Genomic DNA, 21787 nt, shown 5'->3' with positions numbered 1-21787 from the left:
AGTATTTCCCTTTCAGGTGGGACGGCCACCCGACAGAGGGGCTTTCTGGGATGCATTCGGTCTCTGCAGTTGAACGGAATGGCCCTGAACCTGGAGGAAAGAGCCAAGGTGACTCCCGGAGTGGAGCCAGGCTGTAGAGGGCACTGCAGTAGCTACGGAAGGTTGTGCCACAACCGAGGGAAGTGCAGGGAAAAGCCCAGCGGGTTCTCCTGTGACTGCACCTCCTCTGCGTACGCAGGGCCCTTCTGCTCAGACGGTGAGTGTGGCACAGGTCCCCCAACAGGAAAACCGATCCAACCTGAATAAAACCTCCGGCAATTCTTTTCTCTGTAGCCATCTGAAACAAAAGTATTTCTATTTCTGAAATTTTTTTTGGCAAATTGCCTATATTATGCCAATGACAGTTCATTACTTAAACATTTGCCTCAGTTCTTTTAAAACTGCGTCTATCAATGCTAAACCCTCTAATGGTTGCCTTTAGGTGTTGTAAAGTGTTAGCTGCTCAGTCTGCTCTTTTCCATCTCCTGTTAATGCTCTTAAATAATATGGGTATGGGGCAGTTCTCATTTTAAAAATCATTAAAAGCGTTGTTATTTTTGAAGATGGTCAACAATGCAAAGACATTTAGGAAGCTTTGTTGTCTTACCAAACAGATGCTATTTCCAGGAATATAAGTAACTTTTCCATTGAGTATTGATGTGTAACAACATGGAGATACTCAGGCAGTTTGCTCTGTGAAGTGTAGACTGTCTGTTGGTGAAGTGAAACAGGGGACTATTTTTCAGCTGGTCTTGTTCGCGGATGCGTGTCCCGGAAGAAGGAACGAACTGAATGTAGTACTCAGCGTTCTGAACAGACTTCCGTGAATAGGCAAACATTTGCTACACTTCCGTAGTTCCTCATAGAAAACTGTCATCCAGTTTAATTCATTTGCTTTATTTAAGTGTTTTTGGGCTACTGAACCTTTTCCTGAAGGAGGCTAATGAGAATTGGCTGCAAATTGATTCAATCCCTGATTTGCAATGAAAGCATTTGGGATTTTTAATGGAAAGTTGACCAAACTGCACCCTTCAAGTCATCTACTTTTTATCAGGAATAAGTTATTGTTTAAAGTCAGCCTGTGGTAACCAATCACTGCCGCTACCATTCTGTACTTCTCACTTTTAAAGTTAGAACTAAGACCATGTCTTCACAGGAGGATGTCTTCATTTTCTGAATCTAAATGATTTCCAGTTCATCTTGCTCAGTGTAAGCGGCAGTGTTATTCTGCATCCACATGTTATATAGGATATAAAACGTGTATTACAGACAGAAAAAGTAACGAACAGACAAAAAACCTCAAGTGCTGAGAGAGTGGAGATGTTGCTGCATTATCGGTGAGCGTCACCTGCAGCTCACAGGACGAAGTGAGAGTAGCATAGACATGTATACACTACCAGCTGTAAAATAGCTAGCTAGGGGGAAGCTGCTGCATGACACAGGGAGAGCAACTCGATGATGGGCGATGCCTTAGAGGAGTGGGATAGGGAGGGTGGGAGGGAGTCACGGGAGGGAGGGGATATGGGGCTATATGTATACATACAGCTGATTCACTTTGGTGTACAGCAGAAACTGGCACAACAGTGTAAAGCGATGATACGCCAGTAAAGAGCTTAAACAAAAAATACCGGAAAAAAACAATAACTGCCCTGTATCGTGATGGAGGAAAGCAGAGTTCTGGGATCCCGAACGAGTTACCCTAGTTACCTCTTCCACCATCCTCTTCACTTTCATACAAATATATTTGGTGGGGGTGTGGGTGTGGGTGTGTGAATTTAGGATATTAATCTTGTGTAAGTAAAACGATTCTTAAAAGTTTGGATAGTTTTTTTTTTTTTTTAATTTAAAAAGTATCAGTATAACTTGAGACAAGATCCTTGTTCCTTAAATTTTTTAAAGTAAAATGTGCATATCATTTCAGAGATCTCTGCCTATTTTGGATCTGGCTCATCTGTGATTTACAATTTTCAAGAAAATTACTCCTTAAGTAAAAATTCCAGCTCCCACGCAGCTTCGTTCCACGGCGACATGAGGCTGAGCAGGGAAACGATCAAGTTTAGCTTCCGCACAACACGGACGCCAAGCCTGCTGCTCTATGTGAGCTCCTTTTATAAAGAATACCTTTCAGTTATCATCGCCAGAAATGGTGAGTGCCGTTCAGACGAGAGAAAACTGAGCTAGAACAGTAGATCAGTGATAATATGATTCCTTTTCATGTTCCTGCTTCTCAGACTACAAACAGGTAAAAAAAAGTGCCTGTCCTGTGTATTCAAGTTTGTTTTTTTCAGTACTGTCCTATAAATTTAATCCAAAAGGATTACTTAAAATACTTAAAATCTCTTTATTGCTTTATAATTTTGGTAATTTAGCATATTCAGTGTGAATTTTTAATTTATGTAGATGAAATATTATATTTTATTATTGCTAGAATCTCATTACTGTTCCATGTGAGTATCAGTATCAGTTTTGTGGTTCATTTTGAAATAAAATGCCTATTCATACATAACAAATATTTCCTTCGAATCAGAGAAGTTTTGAATGTTAACAGACTAGCATTTTAACAAATTTATACAAATTGTTAACATTTGTATTAAAAAAGGTCCACAAAATAATCTGTTGGTTCTGATTTTCAGCAATAAAGTAGTTATGGGAAATGCTGGTGCGTCGGTGCAGGGTAACGGTATGTGGCTTAGCACGTGTGCGCTACCGAAAACCACTTACTGTTATTGTTCTCTTCCCTTTATCTGGATTAGAGATAAAATTTTTATGAATAAATCCTCTGGGTGAGGAAAACAAACATACTAACATGTGAATATATCATTTCAACTAAATCAAATATGGCCCAAGAGCACTGAACACCAAAATAAAAATAATGTTGTTCGATAAGTATATTTCTCCTCACTGTATACATTTTGAGCTCGAAGCTTATCTGTATATATTAGGACATTTTCTCTGTTAAACTGGAAGACATCCTGAAATAAATTTATTGACATCTTTACATGTGATTAAGTGAGTTGTATTTGCTTATAATAATCCCATTCATTGGTTGCATTTCAGGAATGGCAGATATACTTTTTCAAAACATGAGATTATAGAAACAGAATGTTATTGCAGTATTCCAATACTGAATCTTATTTTTTTAAGTTAGAGGCTAGTACAAAGATTTGCAAATGCTTACTCACATAGTTGACAAATTAAATATTTGCAGCAAAGAGCCTGCTTACTTGCAGCATATTTGCTCTTGATTTCGAAAATAGTGCAATTTCACGTGGAAACTGACTTCTAGGAATTATGATGAAAGTGTACAAAACGACTGCATTTTTTCTCAGAAATTAATAAATAACAAAAAAGGACTCTGAGTTTTTTTAAGTAGTTTTTAAAATACAGCTTTAACTAAAATATAACTTTTCCCCCCTACTTTAGGAAGTTTGCAGATCAGGTACAAGCTAAATAGATATCAAGAACCCGATGTTGTTAACTTTGATTTCAAAAACATGGCTGATGGACAGCTTCACCACATAAAGATTAACAGAGAAGAAGCAGTGGTTTCTGTGGAGGTAATAGAGAAAATGCAGCAGAAGCAATGGTTACAGTTATGCTCCCCAGCAAGGAATCTAAAAAAATGGTACTGATGAACTCAGTGGTAGAGGAAGAGTAGAGACGCAGTTGTAGAAAACAGACTTGAGGACACAGGGAGCTGGGAAAGGAGAAGCTGGAACAAAGTGAAAGAGTAGCATTGACATTTATACAGTACCAAATGTAAAACAGGTAGTGGGAAGCAACTGCCTAACACAGGGAGATCAACTCGATGATTGGTGATGACCCTAGACGGGTGGGATAGGGAGGGTGGGAGGGAGGCTCAAGAGGGAGGGAATATGGGGATATGTGTATAAATACAGCTGATTCACTTTGTTGTACAGTGGAAACTGGCACAACAGTGTAAAGCTATTATACTCCAATAAACATTGGGAAAAAAAAAAAGAAGGACCTACAGCAGAAATTGGATAATGGATAGATTAAACAAAGACGTCCTTTCAGTGCCGCTCTTGCACAGGTCATAGACCATCACATGTGTTCAGTTTTTTTAACCAATAAGATTCTGTCCAAGATATTATTAATATTTGATACTTAACATTGCCAAACTTTCCTATCTGTTTTACTTTACTTTACTCGGGGGGGAATGCTTTCTAGTTTAGCATATATGCCATTGGTAGGACCATTGCTACTCTAATGAAACCAGTTTGCTTCAGATGGGTGTACGTGCAGCCATAATTCTAGTGCAGAAAATAATGATTGCAATATCAGAATAAATTTTAAAATGATGTGAATTAGAGCAGAGAAAGTTGAACTATTCACTTTACCAGCTGTTGAAGAAAAGCACTAATGTGACAAAGAAAAATTTCTTAGCTGAGTAACTCAAGTAAAAATACCAGCTAAGTAAACATATCAAGATGAGAATAACTTGTATCTTTTTGTTGGTTTTCCCCATTTTGGAGAAAAAAGCGATATAAAGGGATAGGAGGTGGGGTGCACTGGTATCTGAGGATAGTATAGAAATAGTTTAGAAAATAATATTCACCTGTATAAATGGCTAACTCTTTAAACTTTGTTGTTCTAAATCTTCGGGGCCATATTAACAATTGCCTATTTTATCATTTTCTTCTGTCTTCTTTTGCTTCCTGTACGCATCTCAACAACGACATCCATTTGGATGTTTGCATCTCATGTAACAATTTTGCAGATTGACGAGAATATGAGGAGACAAGTCCACCTGGTATCAGGTACAGAACTCAGTGCAGTCAGATCCCTTGTATTGGGCAGGATTCTAGGTAAGTAAAAGGAACGGCCTTTTGCCTAATCGTGATGCACAAACACGGACCAGAAGAGTCATATTCCAGACACACACACGCCACACGCAGATGCATCATGCCCAAAGAAACCTCTTGCCTTACGTCAGTTATGAAGTGAACAATAATCAAGGCAGAAACTGTGCTTTCTCAGGAGTATACGCAATCATGAGAAGGGACATTTGCAAGACAAGCAAGCATGCTCCTTTGATAGTAAGGCCACGCTGGCGTCTGCCGTGCGTCAGTCCAGCATGATGAAACGCCCTATTGCTCTCACACTTCAAAAATATCAAATAATAAAGGTAGAAATGACAGACCATGTATCCATCAGCTGCCAAATATGGAAACCATCATGTAACAATAAAACTAGGATGAGATCTAAAAGAAAATGGAGGAGAAAGCAATTGCTTTCCTGCTGCTTAGTGAATATGCTTTAGGTTGTGGCCTGGATCCTGTTGGCCTTGTTGAGATGCAGTGGCCAGCCACTCCTGCTAGAACCCAATGAATTATAACCCAGTGTCTATCTAAATGCCTTATAATTCTTATTTCTATCCACCAGTTACTTCTGGTAACAGCACGGAAGTAGAAACATAGTCTTGCCATTTTAACTTCAAAATATGTGCACTTTTTTTTATACTTGCCAACAAGGACTAAATGGAAAGAGGGGCAGTAAATTTTAAAAGGGATTTTCTTTTTAGTTATAAAAGTGGGGGTGGGAGACTTCCTGTAGTCTGGTTTTCATTCCTAGTTTGATATTTGACACTAACCTCAAATATTTTGTCCAAAATAGTAACTGGAATCTTTTATTTTTTTTGACCTTCAGTTACTTGTACCTTGAGATATCATTTCTTACATTGCCTGTACATAATCTCAGAATCTTGAGAATGTTTGATTAAACCTGTGGGTGAATGATCCAAATATTGGCCCTTGAGGAGGTTAATAGCTAAGTTTATAAATATTTATAGGCATTCTAGTACTATGATAACAACCAGTACTGTGTTCTCCAAACAAGCAGGGGAAATATGAATTGCATTGTTCTTCCAGTATGCTGTACTGGACATCAAAAATATGTGCAAAGTACCACTTAGATATTTGGAAGCTTAACTGGAATATCCCAAGTGAGTTTCATAGTATAATTACATAAATTCAACTACAGTAGTAAAAAAAATCAAATAATTATAACAAATCCCCATTTCAAGAGCTCCTCAGTCTAGCAGGGTCTGAAATGAGGTATTTTACATAAAAATGTGAAATACTAGATAAAAAATTCTAACAATTATGCAGAATGTTGATAAAATCATATTTTTGAAGAAATAACACCTTCAAATGTAATGCCAAAGTTGCTGATGAAAATATTTCATGTGAATGGAAATATGTTAAATGTATTATAAAACAATTGGGAAGCTGATCTGCATTTTATGAGGAGGATTGTATTAATCAAACAGTAGAATTACAGCATTCATTATATACATATTTGTTTCCCTTTTTATAATGAATATTGCAGATTAGTAAGGAATTAAAGATGTTAATGTTTTTACTCAAGAATAGAGTATTATTAAAATGCATATCACTCATGCTGAAACATAAGATTAAAGTCCAAATTCGGCAGTGAACTTTAGAGTCTGAATCAATTCATTCTCCTAAAAGTATAAGTAAGAATTTATTTGGTATGTGCCTAAGGTGTGGGTCTTGACCAAGGACTACTGTTACATTCAAATCATTTGTAATTCAAAGGAGACTAATAATTTACGACCATATGGTATGGTATATGAATTTACAACAAAATGTTATATAGTATATTATTCTATAATAATATGGTATATTAATTTACAGTAAAATAGATGCTGAAATGGAGCTATTAGTTTTCCAGAGAGTTGCTCAATCTTGAAGTTTCTCATTATGTCAGTCAGGGTCCTCCAAGAAGCCATTCCCAAGACAAAATTAACCGTGTGAGAATTTTATTAAGGGGACACGTGTCAAAGAGATCATGGGGAGAGAGCTTGCCAAGACCAGCAGAGCCATCGGATGACGTGCAGCTGTGCCTTCAAGTGAAGGGGAGAGGCAGGGAAAGTTAGACAGAAGCATCCTAGAGGTCTGTGCAGTCAGGAGAGGTTAAACAGTCTTGGGGAGCCCATGAGTCTGTCAGCCACCAGAGGAGTCCCCTGTTTCCAAAGGATGGGTCTGCCTTAGGGTCCCTGCTGTGGTCAGCCGTTGGCTGGGAACAGCCCATGGGAAGCAAGGCCTTGGCCCAAGTGTGAGGATGGATTTCAGAGCCCAGCGGCTGGGGCCCTTGGTCAATTCCTCTCATCTGGTTGGAGGTCTGCAAGGCACATTCTCATGTCCCCACACTTACCAACTGTGTTTTTCATTTCTGTAAGCCCATTTGGCCCCCTTCTTCATTTAGCACGTACTTTGTGATCACCTGCTGTGTACCCAGAGAATGGTACTCAGCGAGGCAGACACTGCAGCTGCCCTCACAGGATCTCTGGCTAGGGCTATACAGATAATCATTACACAAAATGTCCCTGTGTGTCTAATTGAGTATAATGTACCCTATGTTGCTTGGGATAAAATAGTTCCAAGTTATCCTCCAAATTAAAGTAAATTAAAATACTGTGGGACTTCCCCGGCAGTCCAGTGGTTAGGACTCGGCACTTTCACTGCCATAGCCCCGGATTCAATCCCCGGTCAGGGAACTAAGATCCCACAAGCTGTGCAGCGCAGCCAAAAAAAAAAAAAAGAATACTTATTTCATTTTATAATTTCTGAATATTTCTTTCAAGGGAGCAGAAAATAAACATGGACCAGCTTTTTATGGGTTTGTAATTTGCTTACATTTTTAACCGAAGACTTAAGGACATGGCCATCCACTGCCATTTTAGATGGAAACCCAGAAATAAAGGAAATTTGTCCCCTCTTTCACTTCTCCCTGGTACCCATTTCTTAAACTTAGGAAGAGTCATAGGAATAATTTTAGATTATTGTCACTGTTAATCTACATTCCTAGCAGCTGTTGGAAAGGAGGGTACATTTTAGAAATAATATCAAGCTGTACTACGATGACATGGAAACCATCTCTAACGCCCTACTGCTTAAAATATTTAAAGACTGGATAACTTGGGCGATAATCGTCATTAGTAGTTGGGAGCTGGGGTGGGACGATCCAGCTGTTTGCCAAGAAGCTCAATTTAGATGCTCCTATATTCAATAAAGTGCAGTAAATTTGCTTTTCATATTCAAAATTCAGTGTAAAAGTGAGCTCTGCATTCTGTATCTGGATACTTTTGTGTGTTAGAATAGTTTTATGATTTGAGTAGAAGCTGCATGATTATTTTCACACATCCTGAGTAGAGCTTTTGTATGTTAGAGGTGAGTGATTACCATTAAGGATCATTTCTCTCTTCTGAGGCCATAGAGCCAGGAGGTGCACTCAGATTACTGCGGTGGAGATTTAGGCCAGATGTAAATAAAGTCTGCAGTCAGCTAGGAAAGGACATCTACTCAGTCTCCAATGAAGAGCTTTGAGAACAATCTCAATGTGTCAGGAATCCTTTATGTAAAACTCACTTCACAGCCCAGGGGTGAGGAAAAAACGTGAGCCAGTAATCCAAGGGCACTGCAGTTTTGTAGATATATTGTGAAACGTCTCTTAAAATAATGGAGGGCTTATTTTAAAAGAGAAGTAAATTTAGAGCAAGAAAAGTAAGGAATCTACTTAAAATCATTTTTTTTTTATTCATCAGGTGGATTTTGGAGTATTTTAATAATTGAAATGTCATAGACCACCTTCAATACTTAGCATGACTTCATCCTTGTGGCAGCTTTGTGTCCAGACAGTCAGCTATATCATTCTGAATTGGCCATACCTAGAAACTTAAAATCAGCTTTTCTCCTCATCATGATACACAAGCATCGATCAGAAGTGTCATGTTGCAAAAGCAAAGAACGCTCATGATGCTGAAATTTATTATCTGATTTTAATTATAGAGCAAATGATAAGGTAGACATTGGGATTTTGTCAGAGGCACATATAATCATGAGCACGTGCCCCAGGTGGGATGGGCAAGTGTACGCCTTCGACAAGGATGTCACCCGCTTCACTTTCACTTGGCCGTCAAACGTCATAAAACAGAGCTCTACTTACACTTCAAAAAATACCAAATGGTAAAAGCCAAAGTCACAAATCCCAAATTATATATTTTTCAGCTGCCAAAATCTAGAAGCCTTCATACAATGATAAAACTCAAATAATTTCTAAAATAAAAAGGAGAAAGCAATTGTTTATTTCTTTAATTACTAATGTGCTTTAAAATGTACCTGCACCAGGAATAAGTAAAAAATAAAGCCATGATCAGGGTCGTACACTATTGTGGGGGTGAATTTGTTAAAGACCAGGCATTGATGGACGAGAGAGAAAGAGGATGGAGTTGGCAGGAGGTACGGATACAGGACCTTTGGGATGGAGAGAGGGCACAGCCACAGCAAAGAGATACTGGACCGGCCAGCCTAATGATGGTCTATAGCACTTGTCAGAAGAAGAGAAGTGAAATGTGAATTCTGCTCATGTTGTCTATTAAGTATAATATAGGGTTAGAGATGGTTTCCATGTCATCAGAGTAAGATATTGTTACCTATAAATTATCCTCCTTGCTTGATAGCTGCTAGTAATGCTTATTAATGATGATTGGAGCTAAAAAATGTCTCTATAGTCCATTCTCATTTGTAGAAATAAATACTGGAGGACAGAAAAAAAGCAGTTCTTCTCTTTCTGTTCTTCCTTCTGAAGAGGCAGACAGTATGATGTCATTTGTTAACTATGTTCCAAATGTGTTAAGTAGTGAGTCCAAAGTGCATGATTCCTCAATCAGCTCCTTTAAGAGACCTGTTTACTCAAAGATTATATGAAAAGACATCTCTCTATGATGTAATTAATCCAAGGAAATATGCAGGTATAAAGTCATTTTGCTAATTCATTAAGCTTCTATTGGGTCACAATTCCACCACATTAAAAAAAAAATCTCAATTAAGGTCATTGCATACTCTTGAAATTGCATAAAACCTCTCATGGCAAAATGTGCCCACATTTTAAATAATGATATAATGTAACCTATTGCAAAGTGATTGAAAATTACTATTCAGAGACTGAGTGACATTTACAACGACTATTTATTCCTTTTTTATGTCAGATATGTAATGGTGCAAGAACACTGACAGCAAAACTCGGCTGCTGCGTCATGGTGGGGAGAGCCAGGTTGCTTCAGCTAAACTGGGTTCATATCCCTCCGTAATTAATAAGCTGCATTACATTTGTTTCATTTATCCAAAACTCATCAGATTAAGTTCTAAGTTGTGTTTACAGATTGTTTTTTTATGTTAGAAGAGTTTTCTAAAAGCTGGAAGATGTTTTCTCTCATTGTGAGCAGTAGCTTTGGTATATTTAAAGGCAGTGGCACATGGGGATCATTTATCTCTTCTGAGGCTGCAGAGCCAGGAAGTAAGTCAGATTTCTGCAGTGGAGATCTAGGCCAGATGTAAATAAAGTGTGTGGTCAGAGGGAAGGGGATGTCTACTGCATCTCCTCAGAAGAGCTTCAGGAACAGACTTCAGTCTCAGAAACATTTTATATAAAACCTGCTTCAAAGCCGAAGGGTACATAAGAAAGTTTAATTCAGTTACTTAAGGACACTGTGATTTTGTAAATGTCCAGTCAAATGACACTTCAGATGAGACAAGTCATGCGGAAAGCAAAAGAGAAGCTCAGGTTACCCCAAGATGCCTCGCTATAAATAGCTTTTACATTAATCAGGTTCTCAAGGTTGTATCTCAGAGCAGTAGGCTTGGTTGGCAGATAAATACCTTTCATGAAAAACTGCTCCTTTATCCACACAGTATTTGCTGTCTGCTTTGCCATTTGACTTTTCCACTAACTTTTGTTGTTGTTGAATCCTTATTGTAATTGCCTATGATGATAAAAATGTCCTGCTGGGCTTTAGCACTGCTCTTCTGATTCATTGCACCATTTTCTGGCAAGCTTTCTTTATCTTTATGGGTTAAAGATATTGAGACCCTTTGTTAAGATGACCCCTTTTCCATAGGTATGGCCAAACTACTTAGGTTTGTTTTGAGTTTTTTTGTTTTGCTTTGTTGGTGTTCTTTTGCTTTGTGTCGTTCGACAAGAAGTGAAGCACTTCTGATTTCAGTTGTTCTTCATTTACTTCATATCCTTTCCAGAAACAGCCCTCTCCCTGGGTAATAAATAGAAAGGTGCTTCATACAAATTTTAATTCCTTGTTACTCTATTGTTTTGTAGAACTTTTGGTAGAAAATTTCTTTGCAAAAGAGAAGCCATTCCCTTGGTTGGAAAACACAGTTGAGGCGAAGTTTTTAACAGGCAAGACTACACTCAAAATCTGAGTTAAAGATTTTTATAACCAGAAACATCCCAAATGTAATTGTCTTATCAGGATTTCAATGAAGTAAGAGGCATTTATCTCCAGTTCCTGCACCTGTCCTGTTCTAACCCTTACGTGTTTCAGGAGTCAGATAATAGAAAAGTATTTTTGTTCGTTGGCTTTATTAGCACACTGGTCGCTGCAGCTGTCCGATGCCGTGTATTGCTTCTGAGCAACTTAATATAGCTGTGAACTTCATTTGGACTCAATGCTGGGAAGATGGCTGCAAAGTCCCACAGTTCCCTTTCTCTCCAAATCCTAATTTCGACCCATTGACTTTCCTGAAACAAGAGAGTTGACGGTCCAGCCCAGCAGGTGGGGGTGCCTGGAGGCTGCCAGGGAGACTCTCTGCTTCTGTTTGGAAGAGAGTCTGGGGACCAGCCTGGAAGAGTCTTAGGGGAGACCCTGAATTGTGTGGATCCTGGGAAATTCTTGGCTTGCAGAGACCCCTGGACCCCATGGGGAAAGGGCAGCATTGAAAACTAGTGCTTCCGTGTTCCGTCTTTGCTGAGGAGACTTGAAGTGTGAGGATTTCCTGAATCCTGAAATTTGGACCAAGTCCTCTCTGTCCTGAGGTTGGGTGGGCGTGTGGCCAGCAGCTTCTCTGACGAGGACAGTTTCTATACTGTCTACCCTTTCTGGGCGTTAGCCACCTAAGGAAGGCAATGGCAGAGAATCAACTAGCAGATGAGAAAACCGTATATACAACCCTTGATTCAACAGCAATTACGTGGGAGAGAAACCAAAACAATCAGAATTAAGCTATTCAAGAAGACAGACCCCATCCTGAGTGAAATTTAGTAAGAGCACTGTAAGGAAATTCTAGCAAAGCAACAAAAAGACCTCAGGGAACTAAAAGTATGATTTTTCCAGACTAAAACATAATGATCTTTGTGGGTCCTTGAAATCATCCCCTGGAAGAGCAAGTGAATGAAGCACTTGATCCACACAAAAACAAGCCCTGAAAGATAGAAATCAGCAGGGAAATTAAAAGCAGTTAAAGAATGTGCAGAGGAGACCCAACGTGAATACTCGGCAGTCCAGAAGGGTAAAAAAGACGAAAGTGAAACAACAGTTGCTTGCACAACATATGAAATTTTCCAGGCTAAAGAAAAACCTTGTGTCTGCAGATTAAAAGGGCCCACCATGTTCTGTGCACAATAAATGAGCGAAGATACACAGCAGGGACAGTCTGATAAAAATTCCTAAATCACAGGGAATCTTACAAAATTTACGAAAGAATAGAACCAGAAGATGCTGGAATAATATCTACAGACAACTAAGAGAATAGGGCTGTGCAGAGTCATCCTTAAAAGAGACACACACAAAAAAATCACCTAATCCATCAAGATAAATTTGCATCCCAGTTACACTCCACCACGTCTTCTGATTTATTTCTTCATAGCATCCGTCTTCAAAATTTTCATCCATTCCCGTTTCATGTTTATTGTCTATCTCCCCTACTAGAATGTAAGATGCTCAAACAGCAGGGAATGTGTTTCCTGTATATTTAACTCAAATATTAATTGACTGTTTTAAGTTTTAGAGTTTAAAGCTTTTTTCTTAAAACATTTTATAATAGGTGAATATTTAGGTGTAGGGTTTTCTGGGGAGTTTTTTTGTTTTTCATTTATTTATTTATTTATTTATTTATTTATTTATTTATTTTATTGGTTGTGTTGGGTCTTCATTGCTGCACAGGGGCTTCCTCTAGTTGTGGTGAGCAGGGGCTACTGTTCGTTGTAGTGTGCGGGCTTCTCATTGCAATGGCTTCTCTTGTGGAACACTGTCTCTAGGCACATGGGCTTCAGTAGTTGCAGCACACGGGCTCAGTGGTTGTGGCTCACGGTCTCTAGAGCACAGGCTCAGTAGTTGTGGCACACAGTCTTGGTTGCTCCGCAGCATGTGGGATCTTCCTGGACCAGGGCTCGAACCCATGTCCCCTGTATTGGCAGGCAGATTCTTAATCACTGTGCCACCAGGGAAGCCCAAGGTGTAAGGTTTTAAAAAGTTGTCTCATATCAAATTTTTACCAGAGAATTAAATCTTATCTATTCGCTTTTTTTTTTTTTTGGTTCAGAAGGTAAGATGTTTTTAAAGATCTAGAGAAATTTTATTCAATGTTTTAACCACATAAAAGAAATCTGAAATGCACTGTCCTGATTATGTTGCTGTTAAAGTATATTCACTTTTCTCTTTCTTGTTAGAGTAAGAAACAAACCAAACCAAAAAACTCCAGAGCAAGAATGCTATGTGTTTTTAAGATATATATGTTTGAATGTATTCCCATTTGCTCGAATGACTGCTCTGTGGTGGGACTGAGCTAGTTCTTTGGTGTACACAGGCTGGTGAGGTGCCGCCTGTGTAGCAGTGCGGTGCTGGTGTGTAGAGTCCCCTGTGCACTCGTAGAGCTGCAGAGTGATAGCCTCTCAGGGCTCTTTGTGCTACAAGGCAGGATAGCCTGGTGGTAAGAATATAGCCTCCAGAGCCAGAATGCCTGGGTCTGAAAACCATATCCCCCAGCACAACAGGAAAGTGATGTCATCTCTCTATTTTCAGATTTTTTTTTTAGCATAGAGTGTGATATTCATGATGCTAAACATCTAATCAGTATTTTTATTAAAAAGGTATAAAATGTGAATGAAAATGGAGCAAAAGGAAGTGTTCTTCAAAGAGTAAGAGATTACTTTGAAAGAAGTGGGGGGTAGAGGGACTAGCTATAGAGAAACAAGTTTAAGAATTACAGCAGGCCTCTCTGAGAACATGCAAGCATGAGAAGGGGGTGAACTATTTAAAGTGTTGAAAGAAAAATCATCAATTTATAATTCTGTATCAAGCAAAACTATCCTTAAAGGTGAAGGAGAAATAAAGACTCTCAGACAAACAAAAGCAGAGAATTTATCACCAGCAGACCTTGCCTGAAAGACATCTTCAAAGAAGTTATTCAGAGATAAGGAAAACATAGGTCGGAAACTCAGATCTACATAAAGAAAAAGAGAACATTGGGAAAGGAATAAATAGAAGTAAAACAAAAGGGAAGTGTTCTTCAAAAACCTTGATATAACAAGACAGGCTCTATCAGAATTGAGTTGGCCAGAGTCATTTCAAGAATAGCTCTCAAGCAAAAAAAAAAAAAGGCACCGCAGAAGATATAAGCGGAGTAAAGGAAAGAACATGTCACTTTTAAACAAAAGAAGCTTGTGATTTGGAGTCCAGCAGGCCTGGAGTCCAGTGCACGATGCCAGCAACTGAGTAACCTCAGGCAAATCACTAAAATTCTGAACCTAAAGGGTCTTGTCTATGTGACTAGAATAGGATACTCACGGCTATGGTAAGGTTTTAAACACAAGCATGCAAATCCCTTAGAATAGTGCCTACCATATAATAAGCATTCAATAAATACAGTATTTATTATATTACTTTTAAAAAGAGAGGCCAAAACGCAGATGTTGGTGTTGCCATGTGTGCAGCACAGGGAGAGTAGTCTTGCTGCTTTCTGATCATATTGGGTGGGTGGAGACATTGCAGTCTGATAACATTTGAACGTTAAAACTCAGCAGTTGATTCCCCTTGTTTAGATTTCATGATTGGCAAGCATGAAATATCTTCTTCACTATAAAATTGTGAATTAATATCTTGACATTCAAACCAATCTCTGTCCCACAACAGTCCCATAGTAACTAAATGCTCATTAAAGTGGGGGGAGGAGGGACTTTCCTGGTGGCGCAGTGGATAAGATTCTTCACTCCCAATGCCGGGGGCCCGGGTTCAATCCCTGGTCAGGGAACTAGATCCCATGTGCATGCCGCAGCTAAGAGGTCACATGCCACAACTCAGGAGCCCGTGCACTGCAATTAAAGATTCAGCAAGCCGCAGCTAAGGAGCCCACCTGCCACAGCTAAAACCCAGCACAACCAAATAAATTTTTTTTAAATGGGGGCAGAGGTTATCTGTGTATGGGGACATGCACATATCTCACTCTGAGTGATAGGTGGACAGTGAAACAGGGAGAAAAGGCAATGAGGTATGAAAGTTTTCACTGCTGTACGTGAGGAATTAAGAGTCCCTAAAAGCTTTGAGATACAGCCTCTAACATGGCAACATCTACAGGGTCCCTGATCAGTTCATTATCTAACCCATTCTTGTAGAGACTTTAATCATTTCCAGAGAGCTCTCAATATATTTAATTAGTCATACTTAAAAACTTGTCTTCATTAACCTGTGACATCTCACCAGTAGCTGTGCAAAGACTTAACGAATCTCTTGTAATAAAGACAAAAACAAAAGGAATTTAATTGCTGGGTATGTATTGCCGGTGCATTGTCGAGACTTGGAATATTGCATTGTGGCATTGCCCGTTTGCATCTTCACTGCCACTGTGGTGTTTCTTTGGCTTCACAGAACACAGTGACGTGGACCAGGAGACGGCACTGGCAGGCGCACAGGGCTTCCTGGGCTGTCTCTCTGCTGTGCAGGTCAGCCACGTGGCCCCGCTGAAGGCCGCTCTGCATCCCAGCCGCCCAGCCCCCATCACCATCTCAGGACACGTGACAGAGTCCACTTGTGTGGCCCAGGCTGGCACTGATGCCACATCGAGGGAGAGGACACACTCCTTTGCAGGTGGCGTATGGCCCTTCCTTTACCCGGTCACAAACAGAGCTCGTCCATTGGATGTTAAAATCTTTTGATGTTGCTGTGACGCTGTGTTCTCAAGATGTTTTCTTAAAGTTGGTTTTGTTTAATTTTCAGTTCTTTCCCATTTCTTTTCTAGAGTCACAGTTCTTTATTCACGTGGGCCATTGCCTGCGGGCATTGCTTACGTTTAAAATTACAGACATCCCACGTTGACCTCTATGATTCTGTTCTGGTTTAAAACATTTATGAATTTAAAAAAATCTTCTTCCTTTTACGCACCTGTATCACCCCCTTATCCTGTAACTGCAGATCATTCTGGAGCACGAGATGACAGAGAACCCCTCACTAATACCATCAAGAGTGACTCTGCAGTAATTGGAGGTAATAGAAAGCACGCATGAGCTCTTCCTCGGTACTTACCGTCATTGCTAATAATGGGAACAGTTAACCTTATAGACACCGTCTGTGGAGCCTCTACACGTGCCCCAAGAGTTAGGCAGTGAATCCTGAGGTCAGTGGGGCTGGTTTATTATTTGTACTGGATTGTCTCCTAGGGTCATCCTGCATCCCCAGCCTCGTTGGAGATATTCAGTGTAAATAATTGATAATTTCCCTGAAACACCACACTCAAAGAATAGTTGTCGACCTGTATCGTTTAGCTTGATGACGGCCACCTACGTTCCCTAGGGTGCACTAACTGCATGTAAGAAAGTGTCACGTTCTGGCTTCTTGGACACATGCCTGTTTCTGTAAGGCTTTATGTAAGTAGGAAAGACCTGAGGTTATCATTAGAAGCATATATGTAATGTCGCCTTAATGCTTAATGAAGTGGATACTTCCGTGCTTTAGGTGCTTCTCTCAATGACTATCACATTTTTATCTGCACTTTATCAAATACTAAACTAATGGAATAAGGGTGGTTCATACTTATTTTAATTAACACAAAAAAGTTTTAAATATATCTTCCTGGCAGCAAAACGGTGTATTCTCTGAGACATAATTTATTCAAAACCAACCCCCTTCTTCTTGATTAATGGTCTTAAGAATGTTATTAATGAGAGATTATTGAAATATTAAGTGGCTCACCTTACCTCCATACTCTGCATATGTTATGGATATGAAAACTAAATAATGATTTTACTATATTGCCAGGTAATGTGTTTACTCGTATACTTGAGTAACTCATGTGGGCTTTATACCTAATCCATTTGGTCCTATTTTTCACACCCTTACTCACGTAGACACCAACTTCCTTTAAGTACTTAGACTTTTATTTAGACAGAGAAAAGTACTGGTCAAATCTTTGTGAGGATATTAGCATCCCCACTGCTTTTTCAGTTGCTTTACTTTTTATCAGCTTAATGGTGTATAAATTAAAGATGCATAAAATAGGTTCCTCATTTAATCATGTAACCAGTGAAAAACAAAAACTAAAACCCTGTTAGAAGAGTAGTTAATAACTGCATGTCTAAAATATATCAATATCGTATTAATCCAATCTGTAGTAAAAACTCATTTAAAGTTACAGCATTTAAAATGTGCTCAGCATTTCATAGTGGGATTCCTAGTCAAACAGATTATCTAAGTCTCATAATGGTGCTTTTTCTATACATTTAACTAGTATAGATATATAGTGTGGCTATGGGGAGATAGAGTTACAGAGATAGATATATTGTATAGTCAAGCCAATGTTAGAACAAGTATTTAATCTTTAGAATATTGTCACTTTGGGCAAAGATTATTCTCAAGATTTGCAGAGTAAAGGAAGAGGTGTGTTTATAAGTCATTGTGTGTTTTTCTAGAATGGAAACAAGTAATAGGTCACCTGTGAAATTCTCACTTGACTCAGATGCACGGAACAGAGCAAGAATTATGGAAGGTTTGCAGCTCCGGGTCTCCCCAGGGTCTGCGGATCCAGGGGTGTCTGCTTTTGCTCACGCAGGGACTGAGCTTCAGAGGCAGAGCAGACGGTCGTGTCCACCTAAGCTCGGAAGGCCTTGTCCAGGATCAAGTGCAGTTTATCTGCTAAGTCACAGAATGCCATTCTCTAGCGTGTTTCTCCATTTGCTAGCATTGTGGTAGAATTCTTCACCTGTTTTCTCGTTACTCATAAATTGCACCGACTGTGTAACAATAATTAATCCATTTAGGTAGTTTCCAATTGGCTAATTCCCCTATGTTTTACATTTTAGGTAATCTTTTTCTTCAGTTACAAACAGTAAATAAATATATAATGTGAGATGGGAAAATTGATTTAATAAGATATTTAAAACTGGTGACTAAGACACTGTGTAGAGTTTCTGGCCAGACTACACAAATATGAATGGTCAGACTTAGACAGAAAGAAAGCTACATAATTTCCTCAGAAAAACACTTTCACACAGACCTTCAGATGGCAATGCCACAGAAAAGTAGATGGTCATATTTCATTCAGAATATCCTTTTTCCTTTCTTCCTTGGTTTTTTTTTTTTTTTTTTTTCTGATATAACAGGTTAGATCAAGGGTTTTCTTGGACATAACAAACCCTGTTATAACACTGTTTCCAATGAAAAGAGAAATCACATGCATGGAGCAAATAGTTCCAGAGTCCAACTGTGATTTTGACTGTCTGGATGTCCTGTCTGGGCCTGCAGTGGCCTGCCCTCTGTATCTACTTCATCAGCCTTCCACACTGAAATTGTTCAGAATCTCTTTCTATAAGCTAGAGGCCTATAACCAGATAATAGAAATAGTTACGGCAACTCAACTGATTACTTTTCTAAGATGAGAAGCAAAACATATAACATCAAATGGATATACTGATTTAAATTATTCTTTATTAATATGACCAATAATAAAAAGTCATATCCGTTAGTAAACTCTTCAGATTTCAAATACAGTACAGAATTTAGTTACCAGATTTACATTAGATCTATCAGCAAGGAATTGCTGTCCCTCTCAGATAAGGCTGACCTCGCCAAAAAATCGGCTCAGCCCCTGGCAATATTGTGACTGGCTGTAGTGAATCTGCCCATCAGATCATGTGTTCTGGAATCCATTGTGACTGATGAGGACCTTTGAAGTTTTGGCTTCCGTTGGATTTATTAAAGTTGTTTACACCTAATTTAAACTAGAATGAGGAGTCCTTGTTGTACGATATGAGACCCTATGCACATCACTGTTTTCATTGTACCTACTTTCACCTGAAAGCACTACATTACTACAGCCACTGATTTCATCAGAAGAGTCTAAGTATGAGGGAACTCTCAAACTCATGGTGACAGAAAACAGTTTTCCAAATTCTATTTTTCATTTGAAAACGTGGCTTTTATCCTTGGCATGCTACATTGTCAGTTGTTTTTCTTGAAGTGACAGATTTACTTCATTTTAGAGAAAATTTCTGCCAGATATCCAAGTTAAAACAACCATAGTTTATCTGTCAGTTGTTCTTTCAAATAAAAACAGTGTTCTTTACAAGAAAAAGCAACTAGTTCAGCTCACAACTCAACTCAAATGTTCATGCTAGCATTCGTCCTGGAGACAACCATCATATTTCAGGCTGCATGAGAAGTACCTTTACAAATACTTGCCATTCCATCACACAAAATGTTAAAAAGACTTGGGGCCAAAGGTTATGATTTGATAAAATGCATAATTTTCAGTGCTTTTTCAAGAACACTCTTAAGTGCATCTAGCAGTGCAGTGCCTGCCTTCTACTTTATGAATTCAATCACCACTTTTAAAGTTTGGTGGCCTTGCCTTAATTCATGCTAAGGTACCAGAAAGTTCACCTAACCTTGTTTTGTCCTATCAGTGGATATGTGAACCCAGTGAAAAAGGCATCGTAGAGTTATTATGAATAGTTTTGACCCCATGGACTCCCTCAAAGTGTCCCGGGAACCACCAGGGATTCATAGATCACAGTTTGAAGATGACTGACTTAACATAATGCCAGGATTGGTAACCATTTGGCAGAGCTAACAATTGCAATATTTAATTTAATTTAATTTAATTACAATCAGATGTTTCAAAAATCAATATTCCTCATATAGATATAATCTAATCTATGTATCAGTATCGATATACTTCATCAGTCAAGATTATTCATATTCAATATGTTATTCATATACATAATCTGTTCCTGCTATTTAGTAATATAACAAACTACTGATAATCAACTTCATTAAAATGTTTACATTTAAGGGGATAAATTAGGAGAGTGGGATCCACGTATAGACACCACTACATATGAAACAGGTAATCAACAAGGACCTATTGTGTAGCACAGGGAACTCTACTCAATATTTTGTGATAATCTATAAGGGAAAAGAATCTGAGAAATAATAGATATATACATTTATGTATATATGTATAACTGAATCGTGCTGTACACCTTAAACTAATAAACATTGTAAATCAACTATGCTTCAATTAAACGTTTACATATTTAAGTATTAAAAGCACATTTGATTATTTTATGATATTACTACTACTCTATAATTTCAAAATAGTTAAAACTTGTCTGGGTATTAATATGAAGTGACCCCATGGTCTTAGAGACATGTAGGTAATATCTTGTGTTATTAACATATTATATATATACATGCACTAAATAAATCCAATATAATACACATTCAGAATAAATGAAGGTGAACCCACAGACTGTTAAAACACAGAAGTAAACGCAACACATTTTGATACCACTTGATCCAGAAATACCAGAGGTTTTGATATTTCCAATTTATATATACTAGATGCTTGATTTCAGTGGAAAATGATTTTATTCTGACTTCTTAAGCAGTGAAGTCTCCGCGGTTTCTATTGGGACAAGAGTTCTGATTCTGTGTTTCTCTCCTCTTCTCTCACTAGGTCTGATAGCTGTTGTGATCTTTATCTTGCTGTGCATCACTGCCATAGCTGTCCGCATTTCTCAGCAGAAAAGGTCGTACAAAAGAAATGAGGCGAAAAGGTCAGAGAACGTAGACAGTGCGGAGGCTGTTTTGAAAAGTGAGCTTAATATACAGAATGCAGTTGGTGAAAATCAGAAAGAGTACTTCTTCTGATTGGCAGTGATGATTTCCCTTATAATTACAACAGTCTGATTTAATAGCCAGGGGCTCTCAACGGACAAAAAAAGTTCTTACACTGAATGTACAGGCAGTGGATTTGCAGCCCTGCCACATTGCCACGTCCAGACTCGAGACCTCTCCAGGAGGCCTCGTCCAGTGACATATTTCCCATAGCGGTCATTCTGCATAACAAGGAGTTAGATATTGCCGTTAATTTCAAACCGTTCTGATCTGATCTAAAACAGACGTTTAACTCACTTGAGAGCTACAGCTTTTCAATGTGAAAACTGTAGCGCTGGCCTCTCAACCGTAAGTGATACCTAAGTTGTGTTAGAGTTAAAAATCAAAATTGGACTGTAATGACCTTGCTTTCTTTGAGAACATATGCCGTGTTTGCTTTAGTGTCCCCATGGTGTTATTCATAGACCTGGAAATGCTTCTAAGATCCTGTTTGGCTGGTGTTTGCATCTTCAGTGGCCAAAAGTATGTAAACCCCTTTGCCTTTCTCTGTATTGCATTCAATACAATTTATCAATAGTCTCGAAAGATGTTTTGTTGTCATTGGTTTGTTTGTATTGCTTTTTTTCTATTTGACTCTTCTTCATGATTTTGAAAACATTAGGTTTTAAGTGTCAGGCTCCAGCTCTGAACATAAAATTCATATGTAACAAGACTCAGAAGGTGCATTGGTCATCAGTATGTGATATCTTGCCTGTAGAACTTCTCTGTTTAATTTGCTATCATGGTTTGGTATTGGCAGTAGTT

General features: G+C 38.6%; 1 protein-coding gene across 7 annotated transcripts in view; it reads left to right on the top strand.

Annotated features, from left to right (window-relative positions):
- The window catches only part of CNTNAP4 (contactin associated protein family member 4), a 259940-nt gene extending 238381 nt beyond the window's left edge, over positions 1 to 21559 (top strand). For 4 of the 7 annotated variants that reach the window (XM_057711746.1, XM_057711748.1, XM_057711749.1 and 1 more), the window contains 7 exons: positions 17 to 256; positions 1961 to 2185; positions 3463 to 3596; positions 4781 to 4868; positions 15740 to 15958; positions 16283 to 16354; positions 20823 to 21016. In XM_057711746.1, the coding sequence (XP_057567729.1) occupies positions 17 to 256; positions 1961 to 2185; positions 3463 to 3596; positions 4781 to 4868; positions 15740 to 15958; positions 16283 to 16354; positions 20823 to 21016 (1172 nt within the window). Of the gene's footprint in view, positions 1 to 16; positions 257 to 1960; positions 2186 to 3462; positions 3597 to 4780; positions 4869 to 15739; positions 15959 to 16282; positions 16355 to 20822 lie in introns of all 7 variants that reach the window. The other 3 variants (XM_057711747.1, XM_057711745.1, XM_057711751.1) reach the window with 3 other exon arrangements.
- The last annotated feature ends 228 nt before the right edge of the window (positions 21560 to 21787 follow it).

This window comes from Hippopotamus amphibius, chromosome 16 (genome assembly GCF_030028045.1).
Source record: "Hippopotamus amphibius kiboko isolate mHipAmp2 chromosome 16, mHipAmp2.hap2, whole genome shotgun sequence".
NCBI lineage: Eukaryota > Metazoa > Chordata > Mammalia > Artiodactyla > Hippopotamidae > Hippopotamus > Hippopotamus amphibius.
The sequence above is the reverse complement of the archived record's forward strand: the minus strand, read 5'-3'. Positions and strand labels throughout refer to the sequence as shown.